Source organism: Vicia villosa, unplaced genomic scaffold, assembly GCF_029867415.1.
Source record: "Vicia villosa cultivar HV-30 ecotype Madison, WI unplaced genomic scaffold, Vvil1.0 ctg.002570F_1_1, whole genome shotgun sequence".
Classification (NCBI taxonomy): domain Eukaryota; kingdom Viridiplantae; phylum Streptophyta; class Magnoliopsida; order Fabales; family Fabaceae; genus Vicia; species Vicia villosa.
Window position 1 is genome coordinate 24,117 of NW_026705972.1, and position 21,060 is coordinate 45,176.

Here is a 21,060-nt window from a genome sequence, read left to right on the forward strand (position 1 = left end):
ATATTACTACAGTACAGGCTATGCTTACTTACCAGCAGCTTGTAATAATTAACTAATATTTCTAAATAATGACCCTGCTTACTAGCAGCTACGTGTAATTTCTTATAAAATAAAGACCATGCTTTTCTACTATGTTTCAGTTAAATTTTCTTGCTATATTTCAATTATATTTTTGTTTTGTCTTAATATATTTCTTTTTAAATAAATACAATGCTTGAACTATGCGAATTAATAGTAGCTTGAAATTATAAAATAAATAGTGTTTACCAAATATTTATTATTAATTTTCATATTAATAAATAATTACATATACATGAAGTGTGTAAGACCACTTTCAATAATGACTTATCTTTCTCATATAGATGTTGAAATAAAAACTTTTTCATTTTGTCTTCTAAAATAAAATGATAAAAATCATTTGTATAATGATTTTTCGTTTATTTAATGTTGTTATTCGTTGTGGCCTTTGATGTTCTAGAGAACCGGAGTCATGTTGGCAGTTGATATTACTAGAAAACATACCTACGGTGAAGATGTATTACCACAACCATTTATATAACATAGTAATATTTTATTTTTTACGCGCATTATATTTTTTTATTTTATGAAGAAACATTTCTTCACGTTTTTTAAATCTAACTATGATCATAGAAATTGGGTGACAAACATAGAATCCCAGCATCAACCTTTTTAAATTTTTTCAATAAAAATAAGCACACGACCCTTAACATTTTTTGCTATTTAAAAATTAAATGTATAACAACCACGATTGTTTCATTCAACTGTGGTTATTAGTTCCATATTTTATTACTGTTGTTTCTTGCAACCGTTGTGAAATTTTTTTTCACTTAAAATAAACATGACAAACATCCTATTTCGTTCATAACACACAAGGGTGCCCTAGTGAACGAGGCAACGATGATAACTAAATATTCACCATCTTCATTCATTTTTGGAAACGAATTTCTTTCACGAATTAAATTTCTAAAATCTTCACATTATTCTTTGTGTCAATAACTTTGTGTAGTTACAAATTCATTATTGGGTTTTTGATATGCTTTATGTTTTGGCGTTGTTAAAGGAAGTAAATGGCAACAGACACTAAGAGAAGGAAATTCTTTTATTCACTAAAAAGGAATTAATTACATTTTGGATCCTCAGCATATGTGCCTACATTAGATAATTTTATTCTTTATCTCTCTCTTCTCCCACTTTACAGGCATTAGTAGATGTGCCTACTCCTTCAAACTTCAGAACTTTTGAAGCTTCCTCAGACTTTTGATTCTCTTCCTTTGCTTGTTTCTTCATCAACTTGGTAATCTCCTTCTTAAAATACCTCTTTTCTGCCTTATGCTGTTTACGTTTATCCATTTTAGATGTAATGTGATCTGAATGTTTACGTTTATCTATTTTTATAAGAAGAAATCTACCTTTACGACTATACATCAAGAATCTGACTTTGACTTTGACTATCTGGAAGACCATGAGTAGATTCTTTTTGTTTCTGTTTCTTCAAACATTTGTTTATGTTTTTACTAGATTCTCTCTTATCTCTTTTTTTATCTTCTATGTGTAGATTCTTGTGTCTACTTCATATAAGGAACATCAAGAAGGAATATGGAAAAAATAACAAGTAGTTTTTATTCTTCATTCATAATTAACTGTAAGTTATAATTTATAAGGTTATTCACTCACAATTTTTATTTTGAATTATAGGTGTTTATTTGTATGTTGTTGATGTTGTATGTTATCTGTGGTGCAACTAGAAATATTTATCACTGAACATGGATCTAAGACAGTTGTGAACTCGTGTTCGATGTGAAAATATTATATTAGTCTTTCATATAATATTTCCATAGAAAACACATCTTTTCAACTCTTCATGCATAGCTTACATGAAAGGTTAGTTATCAAGTTCTCCCAATCTATCTTAATTATTTGATGTTTTTATTAGTGAATTTGTTATATCATAAGTGATTGCTTGTTTCACTAACCACTCATTGAATGTGCATTCATTTAAATAGATTTTTAAGTTAATAATAAAAAAAAAATTAAATTATTCTTGAAACTTTTTTTGACAATCCAATGTTTTTTTTTTAATTGCAATTATCTTGTAAATAATAATTTTCTCTTTAGCTAATAGAATTTGATTCAATGTCATATATTCTTCAAAACAATATTGCTAATTGGATGTTAGTTTGAGTCTTTCACACAAATCTTGTGGTTTAAAAAATAAACTAGAAAAGTAAAGAAAATCAAATTTTGTGTGAAAGACTCGGTAGACATTCATTCATCAACATTACTTTGAAGAATTTGGGATTGAATCAAATTCTATGGGTTAATAAGGAAATCATGAATTACAATATGCATGAAATTCAAAAAATATTGGATCGTTTAAGTTGTTTTTCAAGACTAATTTAATTTTTCAGATTATTATCTTAAAAATCTATTTGAATTGTTGTATATGATTAATGAGAGGCAAGAAAAAAATAAGCAATCTCATATTTATGTAATTTTTAAAAGCGTTTAGATTTTGGTTGCTGCTGGGTATCGAACCCATGACCCTACATTTATGACAACCATTGTTTAAGATAACCGTTATGATAGGTAACCGGTACAATTCACACAATTTAACCAAAAAATTACATGATGAATAGTTATATTTGAGAATTTTCATTTTTTTTTATTCCATTTTAAAATTCTTCAAAGAAATATTAAAAGTTATCTGGTATATATAGTAAGCCTCTCGAAAAATTTCCTACTACATTTTTTTCGATCCATATTATGTCTAGAAGAAAAAGTTAAAAAAATTGAAAAATTGTAATTCAATATGAGACTAATATGAAAAATAGAAAAAATTTAAAATGATAATTATTACGCCTAATAAGAAGCTCTTTAAGTCAGATTTAAATCATTAAATTTTTATCATGATAAATGTAATTCTTTAAAATTTAAATAAAGCTCAATTTAATCTTTGACTTTGACTTTTAAAATGGTTGGACACAATGCCATAAATATATCCCGTTGATTTTTTTAATCAACAATACATCTAAATTATCAAACTAATGTTAATTAAGTAAATAAAAAACAACCAAAATTCCGTTTATAAAGATAAAATCATTAGTATGCTAATAGATAAACCAAGATATAATAAACGTTATTTTTTTCATTTTTGTAGCGGCCGATGCAAGAAAATAAACAAAAAATAATCACACATTAAAAACAAGATTGAACTTAAACTAAAAAAAGTGACAGCATAAACTTTTCGTAGCATCAAAAAGGCAAAGGTGGTGAGAGAAAGATCCCAAATAGTAAAATATAACATCACAAAATAAGAAATTTTCTTGTTAAATGATTCAACTGATACTTTTCTGAATATAGACTTATAGTAATATAAAGTATCATCTTTATTATAAAGAAATTTTACAATACTCCAGCAATTATTCCCCCACTCGTATAATTCACACAATTTAACTAAACTAATTCTTTATAAATAGTTTGTATTTGAAAATATTCTTTATCTCATTCAATTTTTAAAATTCTCTTATGAAATATTGAAAATGTTAGGCACACTAAAACTTTCCAAAATCTTTCTACTAAGTTTTGCTTGTCCATTATACATTTGGTAGAAAAAGTTTAAACTTCGAGTTTTGTTGGTCACTTATGGGACATCTTGTGTGTTACGCTAAGACCATTTGAAGTCTAGTACTTTGTTAGGTGCCAAATTATGTTAATATTTGCTATTATATTTGGTACCTTTCAACTATTTTTATCGCATATTTATGGGTCCCCGTTTATTTTTGAAGTAAATAATAGTAGTTTAGTTTATTAAGCTTTCGTTTTCTGTTAATCTATTTTCTAGTGATTTTTGTGCGGGTTTTCTTTTTAGGATGGAATTTGAGGCTTGGATTGATGAACCAATTGCAAAGACAAAGTTTCAAAGTCTGCTCAAGGGCGCGTCACGAGCTAGAGCGCGCGCTGCGCGCTGTAAGAAAAAACAAAGTTCAAAATCCAGTGGCTTCCGCGCGTCGCGAGCAAAGGAGTGCGCGATGCGCGCTATGGTGTTTGATCATTAAATGGAGGGCTCACGACGCGAAGGAACCCTAAATTCAGTATTTCAACATAGAATCGAAGAATCCAAGCATTGATCGTAGGGAAATCACCGTTGATGCTTGCTACTCTTCCTTCCTTGCTTCTAGTGCAAGCTACCATGTCATCGGATAGCTAAACACTTTTGGTGTCAAGGCTTTGATGTAATCTTCCTTACGTTTTGTATGTTTTTCTTATGAATATTGTGTATGAACAAGTTGTTAATCAATATAGATGATCTAGTTTGCTTTATCTTAACTTTCTATGGTTTAAATGTTTGTGGAATACAATATTTCAATCTTGATCTAACTCGATAAACTTAGAACTTTCCAAATTTTAATCTTTACTACTAAACTTGTGAATGATCTTTTACCAAACTAAACCCAAAGTAACTTTAACTCAAGACAGTATAAACTATAGAACGGCGGTGATATCACACAAATCCCTGTGGAAATGATAAACTAAAAGTACTCCAATATACTTTCAACATACACCTCAGACATCAAAGACATTTAATTTCTTTTTTGTGGAAATGGAAACAGAAGAACATATAAACTACTTAGGCGAAAGATGACTAATGGGAAAATTGACCTTAATGCATTTGTGGGGCCCTCTTTGATAAGCTCTCAACATTCCATTTCCATGACAAGTTTTTCTACTTCTCCGTCATCATATTATACCTTCATTGAAGCCACATAAACATGTCACTGTAAAATTGTATAACTTACATGGAAGAATAACTTTGGAAAAACAGAATGAGTTTTACCACATACTTCCTTTTTGGAGAATCATAAAGACTGAACGGTTCCTTTAGAAAACCTATAGAACATGCCATTGCAGTTACATACATATACTTGAGCAAGAATATAGGAAACCATAAAAAAAACTTATCATTACTTCACTGGTTGTGAACATATCCATAATTCAAACCAATTCAACAATGCTACAAAATTACAAGTATGGAACACTGTTACAAACTAACAACTACACACAAAATGAAAACAGACCAAACATACAATTGTGGGCGGATCAAAAAAGAAGTGCAGAGTACTCCCACTAATGCTGCAACAAAAAAAATACAGTCGAATTTTTTTACCTAATAAGCTAAGACCATAAAACAATCAAATCAAGTGGGAAAAATCCACACCGACGAGACAAAAAACGATAACTAATCAGCCAATTACTAGTGTTACGTCAAACCAAAATTTCATGTCAGCTGTTAACCATAATTCAGTGTATCAGGACATTTCATCGAACACCTTGCGGGCGAGGACAAAATCTTCATTTTTCTTCCGGTTTAGCTTTATGATGATGTATACTTCTAATTTTAGTTCAAACCAAAATCTACACCAAAATCGAATCACAATCAAACTGTAGTAGAACCCGTAATTGAGTGAAACCGTAAAATGCAAGAATTCCAAAATGCAACCAATTTTGAATAGAAAACGTAAATCAAATTCTTTACTAAACTAAAAGTCAATTTGAAATCAAAAAAACCTGTATCAAAAATTTGGCTCAAATGCTTAATACGAACCGTGAAAAGCTCTGGTCGAATCCATACTCTGCACTGAAAATTGTGTCTTATTTCTTAATCGTGCTTGTCGTCACTACTACCCACATTCATCGAGTTGTGCGATGTCCTTCTGAAATGAGCGAAAGGTCGTGCAATAAGAGAAAAGAGAATGAATGTGTGATGAGAAGAGCAATTTCCCATCAAACTTCGTTGAAACCCGAAATCACCATTGCCTGAAGCAACGCCAAATGCATGCGATGAAGTTCACCGCAAGTTGATTGAAAAATGAGTTTCGTGAAAGAGTTGTTAATAATGAGTTTTAGTATAATGTTTAATATATTTTATTCACCTAATAAATGTAGACTCATTAATATTCACTCATTAATAAGTGATGATGTATAGTAATATATAAATTTATTACTTTATGTATGATATATTTTTATGCAATATGTTGTTTTTTAAAGATAATAACCTCTTTTTAAATAGAATATGAGTTTAAAATTGCTCTAAATAATACCCAAATATTCAATATAACAAAAATTAATAAAATACGAAAAAAATTTAAAGTGAAACACTGAATAATTAAATATTAATTTTAATATATTAATATATAATATTAAAAATATACCATTAAATATTTTGATTAAGCTACTCAATAGTGACAAGTTCAAACACTTGTGTCATAGATTGATGATTTAAGTCCCACATCTTCAAACTCACACAAATAAAGCAAATTAGACACAATCAAACATGAAACAAGATTAAATTATAGGATAAACAAAAATATATATATTAGAGCATAAAGTAAGAGCTGATCGTAGCACCAAAAAGACGGAAGAAGAGAGAGAATGATATATTTGTGTTCCAATCGCATCACAAAATATAAAGCATGTTAAATGATTCAAGTAATATTTTTCATGTTTATTATAATAATGGATGGCGGGCTTCACAATACCTACCATGACATTATATATGTGTGAGAAACCTTCCTATTATCTTCATTCATAACTTCACACTACTCACCATGGCTTTTCATCTCACAAACCTTCCAACTCACAGACTATTCTCTCTTGTTTTCTTTTTCCTGTTGGCCACAAATATAAACTCAGCTCAACCACTTTCCTTCAATTTCAACAAACTCACCAATGGTAATCCAGAATTAATCATTCAAGGGGACGCCCATTTTGTAGACGGTGGTTTTGTGGCACTCACCAACAGAACACCTCCAGCTACAACCACAGGACGTGCCTTATATAAAACACCTGTGACCCTTTGGAACGATACTACTGGCCAAGTTGCCAGCTTTAACACTTCCTTTTCGTTCGTTGTAGAATCCCCGGAGGAACAACCTTGTCCAACTGATGGACTGATCTTTTTCATTGCACCCCTGGACACCGTGATTCCCAATAACTCAGACAGTAGATATCTAGGAGTAGTTGATGGTAAAAATGCAATAAATCGATTTGTTGGTTTAGAGTTTGACCTTTATCCCAATTATTTTGATCCCTATATGAGACATATTGGAATCGATGTCAACTCTTTAATTTCGCTCAAAACTGAGAAATGGAATTGGGTGAGTGATTCATTGACAAAAGTAACTATAACATATGACTCTCCTTCTAACGAGTTGAGTGCTCTTGTCACTTACGAAAATGGAGAATACACTAGCATTGCACAAGCGGTTGATTTGAAAACTGTGCTTCCCAACATTGTTAGGATTGGTTTTTCTGCTACTTCAAAAACTGGTGTAGCACACAACATTCATTCATGGTCATTTTCGCATCAGACTTGGAAACAACTATAAGCAGTGTCTCAGACATATGAATGAATAATATTACTACAGTACAGGCTATGCTTACTTACCAGCAGCTTGTAATAATTAACTAATATTTCTAAATAATGACCCTGCTTACTAGCAGCTACGTGTAATTTCTTATAAAATAAAGACCATGCTTTTCTACTATGTTTCAGTTAAATTTTCTTGCTATATTTCAATTATATTTTTGTTTTGTCTTAATATATTTCTTTTTAAATAAATACAATGCTTGAACTATGCGAATTAATAGTAGCTTGAAATTATAAAATAAATAGTGTTTACCAAATATTTATTATTAATTTTCATATTAATAAATAATTACATATACATGAAGTGTGTAAGACCACTTTCAATAATGACTTATCTTTCTCATATAGATGTTGAAATAAAAACTTTTTCATTTTGTCTTCTAAAATAAAATGATAAAAATCATTTGTATAATGATTTTTCGTTTATTTAATGTTGTTATTCGTTGTGGCCTTTGATGTTCTAGAGAACCGGAGTCATGTTGGCAGTTGATATTACTAGAAAACATACCTACGGTGAAGATGTATTACCACAACCATTTATATAACATAGTAATATTTTATTTTTTACGCGCATTATATTTTTTTATTTTATGAAGAAACATTTCTTCACGTTTTTTAAATCTAACTATGATCATAGAAATTGGGTGACAAACATAGAATCCCAGCATCAACCTTTTTAAATTTTTTCAATAAAAATAAGCACACGACCCTTAACATTTTTTGCTATTTAAAAATTAAATGTATAACAACCACGATTGTTTCATTCAACTGTGGTTATTAGTTCCATATTTTATTACTGTTGTTTCTTGCAACCGTTGTGAAATTTTTTTTCACTTAAAATAAACATGACAAACATCCTATTTCGTTCATAACACACAAGGGTGCCCTAGTGAACGAGGCAACGATGATAACTAAATATTCACCATCTTCATTCATTTTTGGAAACGAATTTCTTTCACGAATTAAATTTCTAAAATCTTCACATTATTCTTTGTGTCAATAACTTTGTGTAGTTACAAATTCATTATTGGGTTTTTGATATGCTTTATGTTTTGGCGTTGTTAAAGGAAGTAAATGGCAACAGACACTAAGAGAAGGAAATTCTTTTATTCACTAAAAAGGAATTAATTACATTTTGGATCCTCAGCATATGTGCCTACATTAGATAATTTTATTCTTTATCTCTCTCTTCTTCCACTTTGGAGGCATTAGCAGATGTGCCTACTCCTTCAAACTTCAGAACTTTTGAAGCTTCCTCAGACTTTTGATTCTCTTCCTTTGCTTGTTTCTTCATCAACTTGGTAATCTCCTTCTTAAAATACCTCTTTTCTGCCTTATACTGTTTACGTTTATCCATTTTAGATGTAATGTGATCTGAATGTTTACGTTTATCTATTTTTATAAGAAGAAATCTACCTTTACGACTATACATCAAGAATCTGACTTTGACTTTGACTATCTGGAAGACCATGAGTAGATTCTTTTTGTTTCTGTTTCTTCAAACATTTGTTTATGTTTTTACTAGATTCTCTCTTATCTCTTTTTTTATCTTCTATGTGTAGATTCTTGTGTCTACTTCATATAAGGAACATCAAGAAGGAATATGGAAAAAATAACAAGTAGTTTTTATTCTTCATTCATAATTAACTGTAAGTTATAATTTATAAGGTTATTCACTCACAATTTTTATTTTGAATTATATGTGTTTATTTGTATGTTGTTGATGTTGTATGTTATCTGTGGTGCAACTAGAAATATTTATCACTGAACATGGATCTAAGATAGTTGTGAACTCGTGTTCGATGTGAAAATATTATATTAGTCTTTCATATAATATTTCCATAGAAAACACATCTTTTCAACTCTTCATGCATAGCTTACATGAAAGGTTAGTTATCAAGTTCTCCCAATCTAGCTGAATTATTTGATGTTTTTATTAGTGAATTTGTTATATCATAAGTGATTGCTTGTTTCACTAACCACTCATTGAATGTGCATTCATTTAAATAGATTTTTAAGTTAATAATAAAAAAAAAATTAAATTATTCTTGAAACTTTTTTTGACAATCCAATGTTTTTTTTTTAATTGCAATTATCTTGTAATTAATAATTTTCTCTTTAGCTAATAGAATTTGATTCAATGTCATATATTCTTCAAAACAATATTGCTAATTGGATGTTAGTTTGAATCTTTCACACAAATCTTGTGGTTTAAAAAATAAACTAGAAAAGTAAAGAAAATCAAATTTTGTGTGAAAGACTCGGTAGACATTCATTCATCAACATTACTTTGAAGAATTTGGGATTGAATCAAATTCTATGGGTTAATAAGGAAATCATGAATTACAATATGCATGAAATTCAAAAAATATTAGATCGTTTAAGTTGTTTTTCAAGACTAATTTAATTTTTCAGATTATTATCTTAAAAATCTATTTGAATTGTTGTATATGATTAATGAGAGGCAAGAAAAAAAATAAGCAATCTCATGTTTATGTAATTTTTAAAAGCGTTTAGATTTTGGTTGCTGCTGGGTATCGAACCCATGACCCTACATTTATGACAACCATTGTTTAAGATAACCGTTATGATAGGTAACCGGTACAATTCACACAATTTAACCAAAAAATTACATGATGAATAGTTATATTTGAGAATTTTCAATTTTTTTTATTCCATTTTAAAATTCTTCAAAGAAATATTAAAAGTTATCTGGTATATATAGTAAGCCTCTCGAAAAATTTCCTACTACATTTTTTTCGATCCATATTATGTCTAGAAGAAAAAGTTAAAAAAATTGAAAAATTGTAATTCAATATGAGACTAATATGAAAAATAGAAAAAATTTAAAATGATAATTATTACACCTAATAAGAAGCTCTTTAAGTCAGATTTAAATCATTAAATTTTTATCATGATAAATGTAATTCTTTAAAATTTAAATAAAGCTCAATTTAATCTTTGACTTTGACTTTTAAAATGGTTGGACACAATGCCATAAATATATCCCGTTGATTTTTTTAATCAACAATACATCTAAATTATCAAACTAATGTTAATTAAGTAAATAAAAAACAACCAAAATTCCGTTTATAAAGATAAAATCATTAGTATGCTAATAGATAAACCAAGATATAATAAACGTTATTTTTTTCATTTTTGTAGCGGCCGATGCAAGAAAATAAACAAAAAATAATCACACATTAAAAACAAGATTGAACTTAAACTAAAAAAAGTGACAGCATAAACTTTTCGTAGCATCAAAAAGGCAAAGGTGGTGAGAGAAAGATCCCAAATAGTAAAATATAACATCACAAAATAAGAAATTTTCTTGTTAAATGATTCAACTGATACTTTTCTGAATATAGACTTATAGTAATATAAAATATCATCTTTATTATAAAGAAATTTTACAATACTCCAGCAATTATTCCCCCACTCGTATAATTCACACAATTTAACTAAACTAATTCTTTATAAATAGTTTGTATTTGAAAATATTCTTTATCTCATTCAATTTTTAAAATTCTCTTATGAAATATTGAAATGTTAGGGCACACTAAAACTTTCCAAAATCTTTCTACTAAGTTTTGCTTGTCCATTATACAATTGGTAGAAAAAGTTTAAACTTCGAGTTTTGTTGGTCACTTATGGGACATCTTGTGTGTTACGCTAAGACCATTTGAAGTCTAGTACTTTGTTAGGTGCCAAATTATGTTAATATTTGCTATTATATTTGGTACCTTTCGACTATTTTTATCGCATATTTATGGGTCCCCGTTTATTTTTGAAGTAAATAATAGTAGTTTAGTTTATTAAGCTTTCGTTTTCTGTTAATCTATTTTCTAGTGATTTTTCTGCGGGTTTTCTTTTTAGGATGGAATTTGAGGCTTGGATTGATGAACCAATTGCAAAGACAAAGTTTCAAAGTCTGCTCAAGGGCGCGTCACGAGCTAGAGCGCGCGCTGCGCGCTGTAAGAAAAAACAAAGTTCAAAATCCAGTGGCTTCCGCGCGTCGCGAGCAAAGGAGCGCGCGATGCGCGCTATGGTGTTTGATCATTAAATGGAGGGCTCACGACGCGAAGGAACCCTAAATTCAGTATTTCAACATAGAATCGAAGAATCCAAGCATTGATCGTAGGGAAATCACCGTTGATGCTTGCTACTCTTCCTTCCTTGCTTCTAGTGCAAGCTACCATGTCATTGGATAGCTAAACACTTTTGGTGTCAAGGCTTTGATGTAATCTTCCTTACGTTTTGTATGTTTTTCTTATGAATATTGTGTATGAACAAGTTGTTAATCAATATAGATGATCTAGTTTGCTTTATCTTAACTTTCTATGGTTTAAATGTTTGTGGAATACAATATTTCAATCTTGATCTAACTCTATAAACTTAGAACTTTCCAAATTTTAATCTTTACTACTAAACTTGTGAATGATCTTTTACCAAACTAAACCCAAAGTAACTTTAACTCAAGACAGTATAAACTATAGAACGGCGGTGATATCACACAAATCCCTGTGGAAATGATAAACTAAAAGTACTCCAATATACTTTCAACATACACCTCAGACATCAAAGACATTTAATTTCTTTTTTGTGGAAATGGAAACAGAAGAACATATAAACTACTTAGGCGAAAGATGACTAATGGGAAAATTGACCTTAATGCATTTGTGGGGCCCTCTTTGATAAGCTCTCAACATTCCATTTCCATGACAAGTTTTTCTACTTCTCCGTCATCATATTATACCTTCATTGAAGCCACATAAACATGTCACTGTAAAATTGTATAACTTACATGGAAGAATAACTTTGGAAAAACAGAATGAGTTTTACCACATACTTCCTTTTTGGAGAATCATAAAGACTGGACGGTTCCTTTAGAAAACCTATAGAACATGCCATTGCAGTTACATACATATACTTGAGCAAGAATATAGGAAACCATAAAAAAAACTTATCATTACTTCACTGGTTGTGAACATATCCATAATTCAAACCAATTCAACAATGCTACAAAATTACAAGTATGGAACATTGTTACAAACTAACAACTACACACAAAATGAAAACAGACCAAACATACAATTGTGGGCGGATCAAAAAAGAAGTGCAGAGTACTCCCACTAATGCTGCAACAAAAAAAAATACAGTCGAATTTTTTTACCTAATAAGCTAAGACCATAAAACAATCAAATCAAGTGGGAAAAATCCACACCGACGAGACAAAAAACGATAACTAATCAGCCAATTACTAGTGTTACGTCAAACCAAAATTTCATGTCAGCTGTTAACCATAATTCAGTGTATCAGGACATTTCATCGAACACCTTGCGGGCGAGGACAAAATCTTCATTTTTCTTCCGGTTTAGCTTTATGATGATGTATACTTCTAATTTTAGTTCAAACCAAAATCTACACCAAAATCGAATCACAATCAAACTGTAGTAGAACCCGTAATTGAGTGAAACCGTAAAATGCAAGAATTCCAAAATGCAACCAATTTTGAATAGAAAACGTAAATCAAATTCTTTACTAAACTAAAAGTCAATTTGAAATCAAAAAAACCTGTATCAAAAATTTGGCTCAAATGCTTAATACGAACCGTGAAAAGCTCTGGTCGAATCCATACTCTGCACTGAAAATTTTGTCTTATTTCTTAATCGTGCTTGTCGTCACTACTACCCACATTCATCGAGTTGTGCGATGTCCTTCTGAAATGAGCGAAAGGTCGTGCAATAAGAGAAAAGAGAATGAATGTGTGATGAGAAGAGCAATTTCCCATCAAACTTCGTTGAAACCCGAAATCACCATTGCCTGAAGCAACGCCAAATGCATGCGATGAAGTTCACCGCAAGTTGATTGAAAAATGAGTTTCGTGAAAGAGTTGTTAATAATGAGTTTTAGTATAATGTTTAATATATTTTATTCACCTAATAAATGTAGACTCATTAATATTCACTCATTAATAAGTGATGATGTATAGTAATATATAAATTTATTACTTTATGTATGATATATTTTTATGCAATATGTTGTTTTTTAAAGATAATAACCTCTTTTTAAATAGAATATGAGTTTAAAATTGCTCTAAATAATACCCAAATATTCAATATAACAAAAATTAATAAAATACGAAAAAAATTTAAAGTGAAACACTGAATAATTAAATATTAATTTTAATATATTAATATATAATATTAAAAATATACCATTAAATATTTTGATTAAGCTACTCAATAGTGACAAGTTCAAACACTTGTGTCATAGATTGATGATTTAAGTCCCACATCTTCAAACTCACACAAATAAAGCAAATTAGACACAATCAAACATGAAACAAGATTAAATTATAGGATAAACAAAAATATATATATTAGAGCATAAAGTAAGAGCTGATCGTAGCACCAAAAAGACGGAAGAAGAGAGAGAATGATATATTTGTGTTCCAATCGCATCACAAAATATAAAGCATGTTAAATGATTCAAGTAATATTTTTCATGTTTATTATAATAATGGATGGCGGGCTTCACAATACCTACCATGACATTATATATGTGTGAGAAACCTTCCTATTATCTTCATTCATAACTTCACACTACTCACCATGTGCAATGACTTTTATCTTAAAGGTGTTCTTGTGAAATCTATCACTTCATCTTTCCTTGCTTTGATTCCAAAAATCAACAACCCTCAATCTTTAGGCGAGTATCGCCCCATTTGCTTGGTGGGTAGCATTTACAAAATCATTGCAAAAATTTTAGCGGCTAGATTGAAGGAGGTCATTGGGAAATTGGTGTCTACCAATCAAACCGCTTTTGTTCCGGGTAGGAATATGATGGATGGTGTTCTCTTGGTCAATGAAATTTTAGATTGGACGAAGAGGAAGAATCGTAGTTGTCTCATTCTCAAGGTGGATTTTGAAAAGGCGTATGATTCCGTTTCTTGGCAATATCTTAGAGAAACTTTGTTGGGGATGGGTTTTGGCCCTAGGTGGATGAAGTGGATGGATGCTTGTATTTTCAACAATCACATGTCCGTGTTGGTCAATGGAAGTGCTACTAAGGAGTTCAAGGTGCAAAGAGGTCTACGACAAGGAGATCCTTTGTCACCTTTTCTCTTCGTCATTGCCATGGAAGGATTGACCGCTCTAGTGAAGAAGTCGGTAGAGGTGGGGAACTTCAAACCTTTTATGTATGGGGAGGCCGATAGTGTGGACATTTTACAATTTGCGGATGACACTATTATTCTCGGTGAAGCGTCGTGTGATAATATTTGGCATTTGAAGGTGATTTTGAGAGGGTTTGAATTGGTTTCCGGGTTGAGGATTAACTTTTCCAAAAGCAATTTTATAGGGGTGAATGTTGGTGAGTGGTACATGAATGCCGCATTGACTTTTCTCTCTTGCAAGAAAGGAGTGGCTCCTTTCAAGTTCCTTGGAATCATGGTGGGGGACAATCCTAGAAGGAAGAAGGTGTGGTTGGACGTGGTCAATAATATTAAGAGGCGGCTTTCCTCGTGGAAGGGAAGAAACATTTCAATGGGAGGTAGAGTAACTTTAATCAATTCGGTTTTGAATTCCATTCCTATTTTTACACTCTCCTTTTTCAAGATTCCCGGGAACATTGCCAAAACAATAAGGAAAATTCAAAGTGAGTTTTTATGGAGTGGGAAGTTTGAAAAGAGAAGCATTCATTGGGTTAAGTGGGAGGTGGTGTGTAGGCCAAAGGAGAAGGGTGGTTTGGGGGTTAGAGATGTTCGAGAAATGAACAAAGCCCTCCTTTTGAAATGGAAATGGAGAATTCTTCATGATAATGAGGCAATTTGGCAAAGATTTTTTACAGTGAGGTATGCTTGCTACAAAACAAGAATTCAAGAGGTGGGGGGTGATTTTCTTAGAAGCGATGATTCCATTTGGTGGAGAGATATGTGCATGAACAATTTGTTGGAGACCACTATTGATAACGGTTTTTCCGGTTGCTTTATTTGTTCTTGCAATAACGGAATGGATGTTCTTTTTTGGATTAATAATTGGTTGGGAGAACAATCTCTTTGCACGGAATTTCCGGACTTGTTTGAATTGTCTCAGTGGAAGCGTTGTACGGTGGCGGAGGCGTATAGGCGGATAGGAGGACCGGTTAGGTGGGAGATTGGAGGCCTTTTTTCAGCCGGAGATTCTCACGGCTCCTCCATTTCAGCCGCGGCAGCAGCCAGTCCACATTGGACTCGGTTTTGCGACCGCATTCGGGGATTCACGCCTAATGAGTTTGGTAGCGACACTTTTGAGTGGTCTTTAGATGAGTATAAGGACTTTACCGTTGCGAGCATCACTCACGTGATTGATGGTGCCAAATCTTTTGCTTGGGATTATCATTTGATTAATTCCTTGAAAGTGATGTGGGAGCTAAAACTTCCGCCCAAGATTAAGGTCTTTGCTTGGAGATTCTTTATTGATCGGCTTCCCACTAGAGATCAATTATTGAAAAGAGGTGTTGCTAATGTTTCGAGCCCGGACTGTGTGATGTGTGGTTCTTCCGTTGAATCATCTTCCCATCTCTTTTTCACATGTCAAGTGGTGAAAACAATTTGGAATCAAGTTTTTATTTGGCTCGGAATTTCGGAGGCGATAAACGAGGAGGAGTTTCTTTGCTTCGGTGTTATTCAAGAAAAGGTGAGGTGTCGCAATCGAAGAATTTTTATCAATTTTGTTTGGGTGGCTACTATATGGAGCATTTGGATTATGAGGAATGCGATTATCTTCAAGGGGGAGGAGTTTTGCTTCGATGTTATTTGTTCTAACATTGTTTTTCTTTCTTGGAGATGGTTGTATAGCGGATATACTAAGTTTAGACCAACCTATTATGAGTGGTTTAAACTTCCTTTATCCGACACAAGCAATCTTTAGTGCTTGGTGTTTTTTTGTAAGGGTTGCACCCCTAGTGCGAGCTTTTCAATCAATTGCTTATTAAAAAAAAAAAAAAAAACAAACTCACCAATGGTAATCCAGAATTAATCATTCAAGGGGACGCCCATTTTGTAGACGGTGGTTTTGTGGCACTCACCAACAGAACACCTCCAGCTACAACCACAGGACGTGCCTTATATAAAACACCTGTGACCCTTTGGAACGATACTACTGGCCAAGTTGCCAGCTTTAACACTTCCTTTTCGTTCGTTGTAGAATCCCCGGAGGAACAACCTTGTCCAACTGATGGACTGATCTTTTTCATTGCACCCCTGGACACCGTGATTCCCAATAACTCAGACAGTAGATATCTAGGAGTAGTTGATGGTAAAAATGCAATAAATCGATTTGTTGGTTTAGAGTTTGACCTTTATCCCAATTATTTTGATCCCTATATGAGACATATTGGAATCGATGTCAACTCTTTAATTTCGCTCAAAACTGAGAAATGGAATTGGGTGAGTGATTCATTGACAAAAGTAACTATAACATATGACTCTCCTTCTAACGAGTTGAGTGCTCTTGTCACTTACGAAAATGGAGAATACACTAGCATTGCACAAGCGGTTGATTTGAAAACTGTGCTTCCCAACATTGTTAGGATTGGTTTTTCTGCTACTTCAAAAACTGGTGTAGCACACAACATTCATTCATGGTCATTCGCATCAGACTTGGAAACAACTATAAGCAGTGTCTCAGACATATGAATGAATAATATTACTACAGTACAGGCTATGCTTACTTACCAGCAGCTTGTAATAATTAACTAATATTTCTAAATAATGACCCTGCTTACTAGCAGCTACGTGTAATTTCTTATAAAATAAAGACCATGCTTTTCTACTATGTTTCAGTTAAATTTTCTTGCTATATTTCAATTATATTTTTGTTTTGTCTTAATATATTTCTTTTTAAATAAATACAATGCTTGAACTATGCGAATTAATAGTAGCTTGAAATTATAAAATAAATAGTGTTTACCAAATATTTATTATTAATTTTCATATTAATAAATAATTACATATACATGAAGTGTGTAAGACCACTTTCAATAATGACTTATCTTTCTCATATAGATGTTGAAATAAAAACTTTTTCATTTTGTCTTCTAAAATAAAATGATAAAAATCATTTGTATAATGATTTTTCGTTTATTTAATGTTGTTATTCGTTGTGGCCTTTGATGTTCTAGAGAACCGGAGTCATGTTGGCAGTTGATATTACTAGAAAACATACCTACGGTGAAGATGTATTACCACAACCATTTATATAACATAGTAATATTTTATTTTTTACGCGCATTATATTTTATTATTTTATGAAGAAACATTTCTTCACGTTTTTTAAATCTAACTATGATCATAGAAATTGGGTGACAAACATAGAATCCCAGCATCAACCTTTTTAAATTTTTTCAATAAAAATAAGCACACGACCCTTAACATTTTTTGCTATTTAAAAATTAAATGTATAGCAACCACGATTGTTTCATTCAACTGTGGTTATTAGTTCCATATTTTATTACTGTTGTCTCTTGCAACCGTTGTGAATTTTTTTTTCACTTAAAATAAACATGACAAACATCCTATTTCGTTCATAACACACAAGGGTGCCCTAGTGAACGAGGCAACAATGATAACTAAATATTCACCATCTTCATTCATTTTTGGAAACGAATTTCTTTCACGAATTAAATTTCTAAAATCTTCACATTACTTTTTGTGACATTAACTTTGTGTAGTTACAAATTTATTATTGGGTTTTTGATATGCTTTATGTTTTGGCGTTGTTAAAGGAAGTAAATGGCAACAGACACTAAGAGAAGGAAATTCTTTTATTCACTAAAAAGGAATTAATTACATTTTGGATGCTCAGCATATGTGCCTACATTAGATAATTTTATTCTTTATCTCTCTCTTCTCCCACTTTAGAGGCATTAGCAGATGTGCCTACTCCTTCAAACTTCAGAACTTTTGAAGCTTCCTCAGACTTTTGATTCTCTTCCTTTGCTTGTTTCTTCATCAACTTGGTAATCTCCTTCTTAAAATACCTCTTTTCTGCCTTATACTGTTTACGTTTATCCATTTTAGATGTAATGTGATCTGAATGTTTACGTTTATCTATTTTTATAAGAAGAAATCTACCTTTACGACTATACATCAAGAATCTGACTTTGACTTTGACTATCTGGAAGACCATGAGTAGATTCTTTTTGTTTCTGTTTCTTCAAACATTTGTTTATGTTTTTACTAGATTCTCTCTTATCTCTTTTTTTATCTTCTATGTGTAGATTCTTGTGTCTACTTCATATAAGGAACATCAAGAAGGAATATGGAAAAAATAACAAGTAGTTTTTATTCTTCATTCATAATTAACTGTAAGTTATAATTTATAAGGTTATTCACTCACAATTTTTATTTTGAATTATATGTGTTTATTTGTATGTTGTTGATGTTGTATGTTAATTATCTGTGGTGCAACTAGAAATATTTATCACTGAACATGGATCTAAGACAGTTGTGAACTCGTGTTCGATGTGAAAATATTATATTAGTCTTTCATATAATATTTCCATAGAAAACACATCTTTTCAACTCTTCATGCATAGCTTACATGAAAGGTTAGTTATCAAGTTCTCCCAATCTATCTGAATTATTTGATGTTTTTATTAGTGAATTTGTTATATCATAAGTGATTGCTTGTTTCACTAACCACTCATTGAATGTGCATTCATTTAAATAGATTTTTAAGTTAATAATAAATAAAAAATTAAATTATTCTTGAAACTTTTTTTGACAATCCAATGTTTTTTTTTTAATTGCAATTATCTTGTAAATAATAATTTTCTCTTTAGCTAATAGAATTTGATTCAATGTCATATATTCTTCAAAACAATATTGCTAATTGGATGTTAGTTTGAATCTTTCACACAAATCTTGTGGTTTAAAAAATAAACTAGAAAAGTAAAGAAAATCAAATTTTGTGTGAAAGACTCGGTAGACATTCATTCATCAACATTACTTTGAAGAATTTGGGATTGAATCAAATTCTATGGGTTAATAAGGAAATCATGAATTACAATATGCATGAAATTCAAAAAATATTGGATCGTTTAAGTTGTTTTTCAAGACTAATTTAATTTTTCAGATTATTATCTTAAAAATCTATTTGAATTGTTGTATATGATTAATGAGAGGCAAGAAAAAAATAAGCAATCTCATGTTTATGTAATTTTTAAAAGCGTTTAGATTTTGGTTGCTGCTGGGTATCGAACCCATGACCCTACATTTATGACAACCATTGTTTAAGATAACCGTTATGATAGGTAACCGGTACAATTCACACAATTTAACCAAAAAATTACATGATGAATAGTTATATTTGAGAATTTTCATTTTTTTTATTCCATTTTAAAATTCTTCAAAGAAATATTAAAAGTTATCTGGTATATATAGTAAGCCTCTCGAAAAATTTCCTACTACATTTTTTTCGATCCATATTATGTCTAGAAGAAAAAGTTAAAAAAATTGAAAAATTGTAATTCAATATGAGACTAATATGAAAAATAGAAAAAATTTAAAATGATAATTATTACGCCTAATAAGAAGCTCTTTAAGTCAGATTTAAATCATTAAATTTTTATCATGATAAATGTAATTCTTTAAAATTTAAATAAAGCTCAATTTAATCTTTGACTTTGACTTTTAAAATGGTTGGACACAATGCCATAAATATATCCCGTTGATTTTTTTAATCAACAATACATCTAAATTATCAAACTAATGTTAATTAAGTAAATAAAAAACAACCAAAATTCCGTTTATAAAGATAAAATCATTAGTATGCTAATAGATAAACCAAGATATAATAAACGTTATTTTTTTCATTTTTGTAGCGGCCGATGCAAGAAAATAAACAAAAAATAATCACACATTAAAAACAAGATTGAACTTAAACTAAAAAAAGTGACAGCATAAACTTTTCGTAGCATCAAAAAGGCAAAGGTGGTGAGAGAAAGATCCCAAATAGTAAAATATAACATCACAAAATAAGAAATTTTCTTGTTAAATGATTCAACTGATACTTTTCTGAATATAGACTTATAGTAATATAAAATATCATCTTTATTATAAAGAAATTTTACAATACTCCAGCAATTATTCCCCCACTCGTATAATTCACACAATTTAACTAAACTAATTCTTTATAAATAGTTTGTATTTGAAAATATTCTTTATCTCATTCAATTTTTAAAATTCTCTTATGAAATATTGAAAATGTTAGGGCACACTAAAACTTTCCAAAATCTTTCTACTAAGTTTTGCTTGTCCATTATACATTTGGTAGAAAAAGTTTAAACTTCGAGTTTTGTTGGTCACTTATGGGACATCTTGTGTGTTACGCTAAGACCATTTGAAGTCTAGTACTTTGTTAGGTGCCAAATTATGTTAATATTTGCTATTATATTTGGTACCTTTCGACTATTTTTATCGCATATTTATGGGTCCCCGTTTATTTTTGAAGTAAATAATAGTAGTTTAGTTTATTAAGCTTTCGTTTTCTGTTAATCTATTTTCTAGTGATTTTTGTGCGGGTTTTCTTTTTAGGATGGAATTTGAGGCTTGGATTGATGAACCAATT

The 21,060-nt window shown here is 30.8% G+C and overlaps 2 protein-coding genes across 2 annotated transcripts; both read left to right on the top strand.

Moving 5' to 3' along the window:
- The first annotated feature begins 6,616 nt into the window (after positions 1 to 6,616).
- LOC131639257 (non-seed lectin-like) lies at positions 6,617 to 7,406 on the top strand. The gene has a single exon (XM_058909754.1). The coding sequence runs from the start codon at positions 6,627 to 6,629 to the stop codon at positions 7,404 to 7,406; it is 780 nt and encodes a 259-aa protein (XP_058765737.1). The 5' UTR covers positions 6,617 to 6,626.
- Positions 7,407 to 16,439: 9,033 nt separating this feature from the next.
- LOC131639236 (non-seed lectin-like) lies at positions 16,440 to 17,133 on the top strand (the record flags this gene model as incomplete). The annotated part of the gene is made up of 1 exon (XM_058909733.1): positions 16,440 to 17,133. A coding segment is annotated over one exon (687 nt), but the record flags the coding sequence as incomplete, so codon positions are not given.
- Positions 17,134 to 21,060: the final 3,927 nt, after the last annotated feature.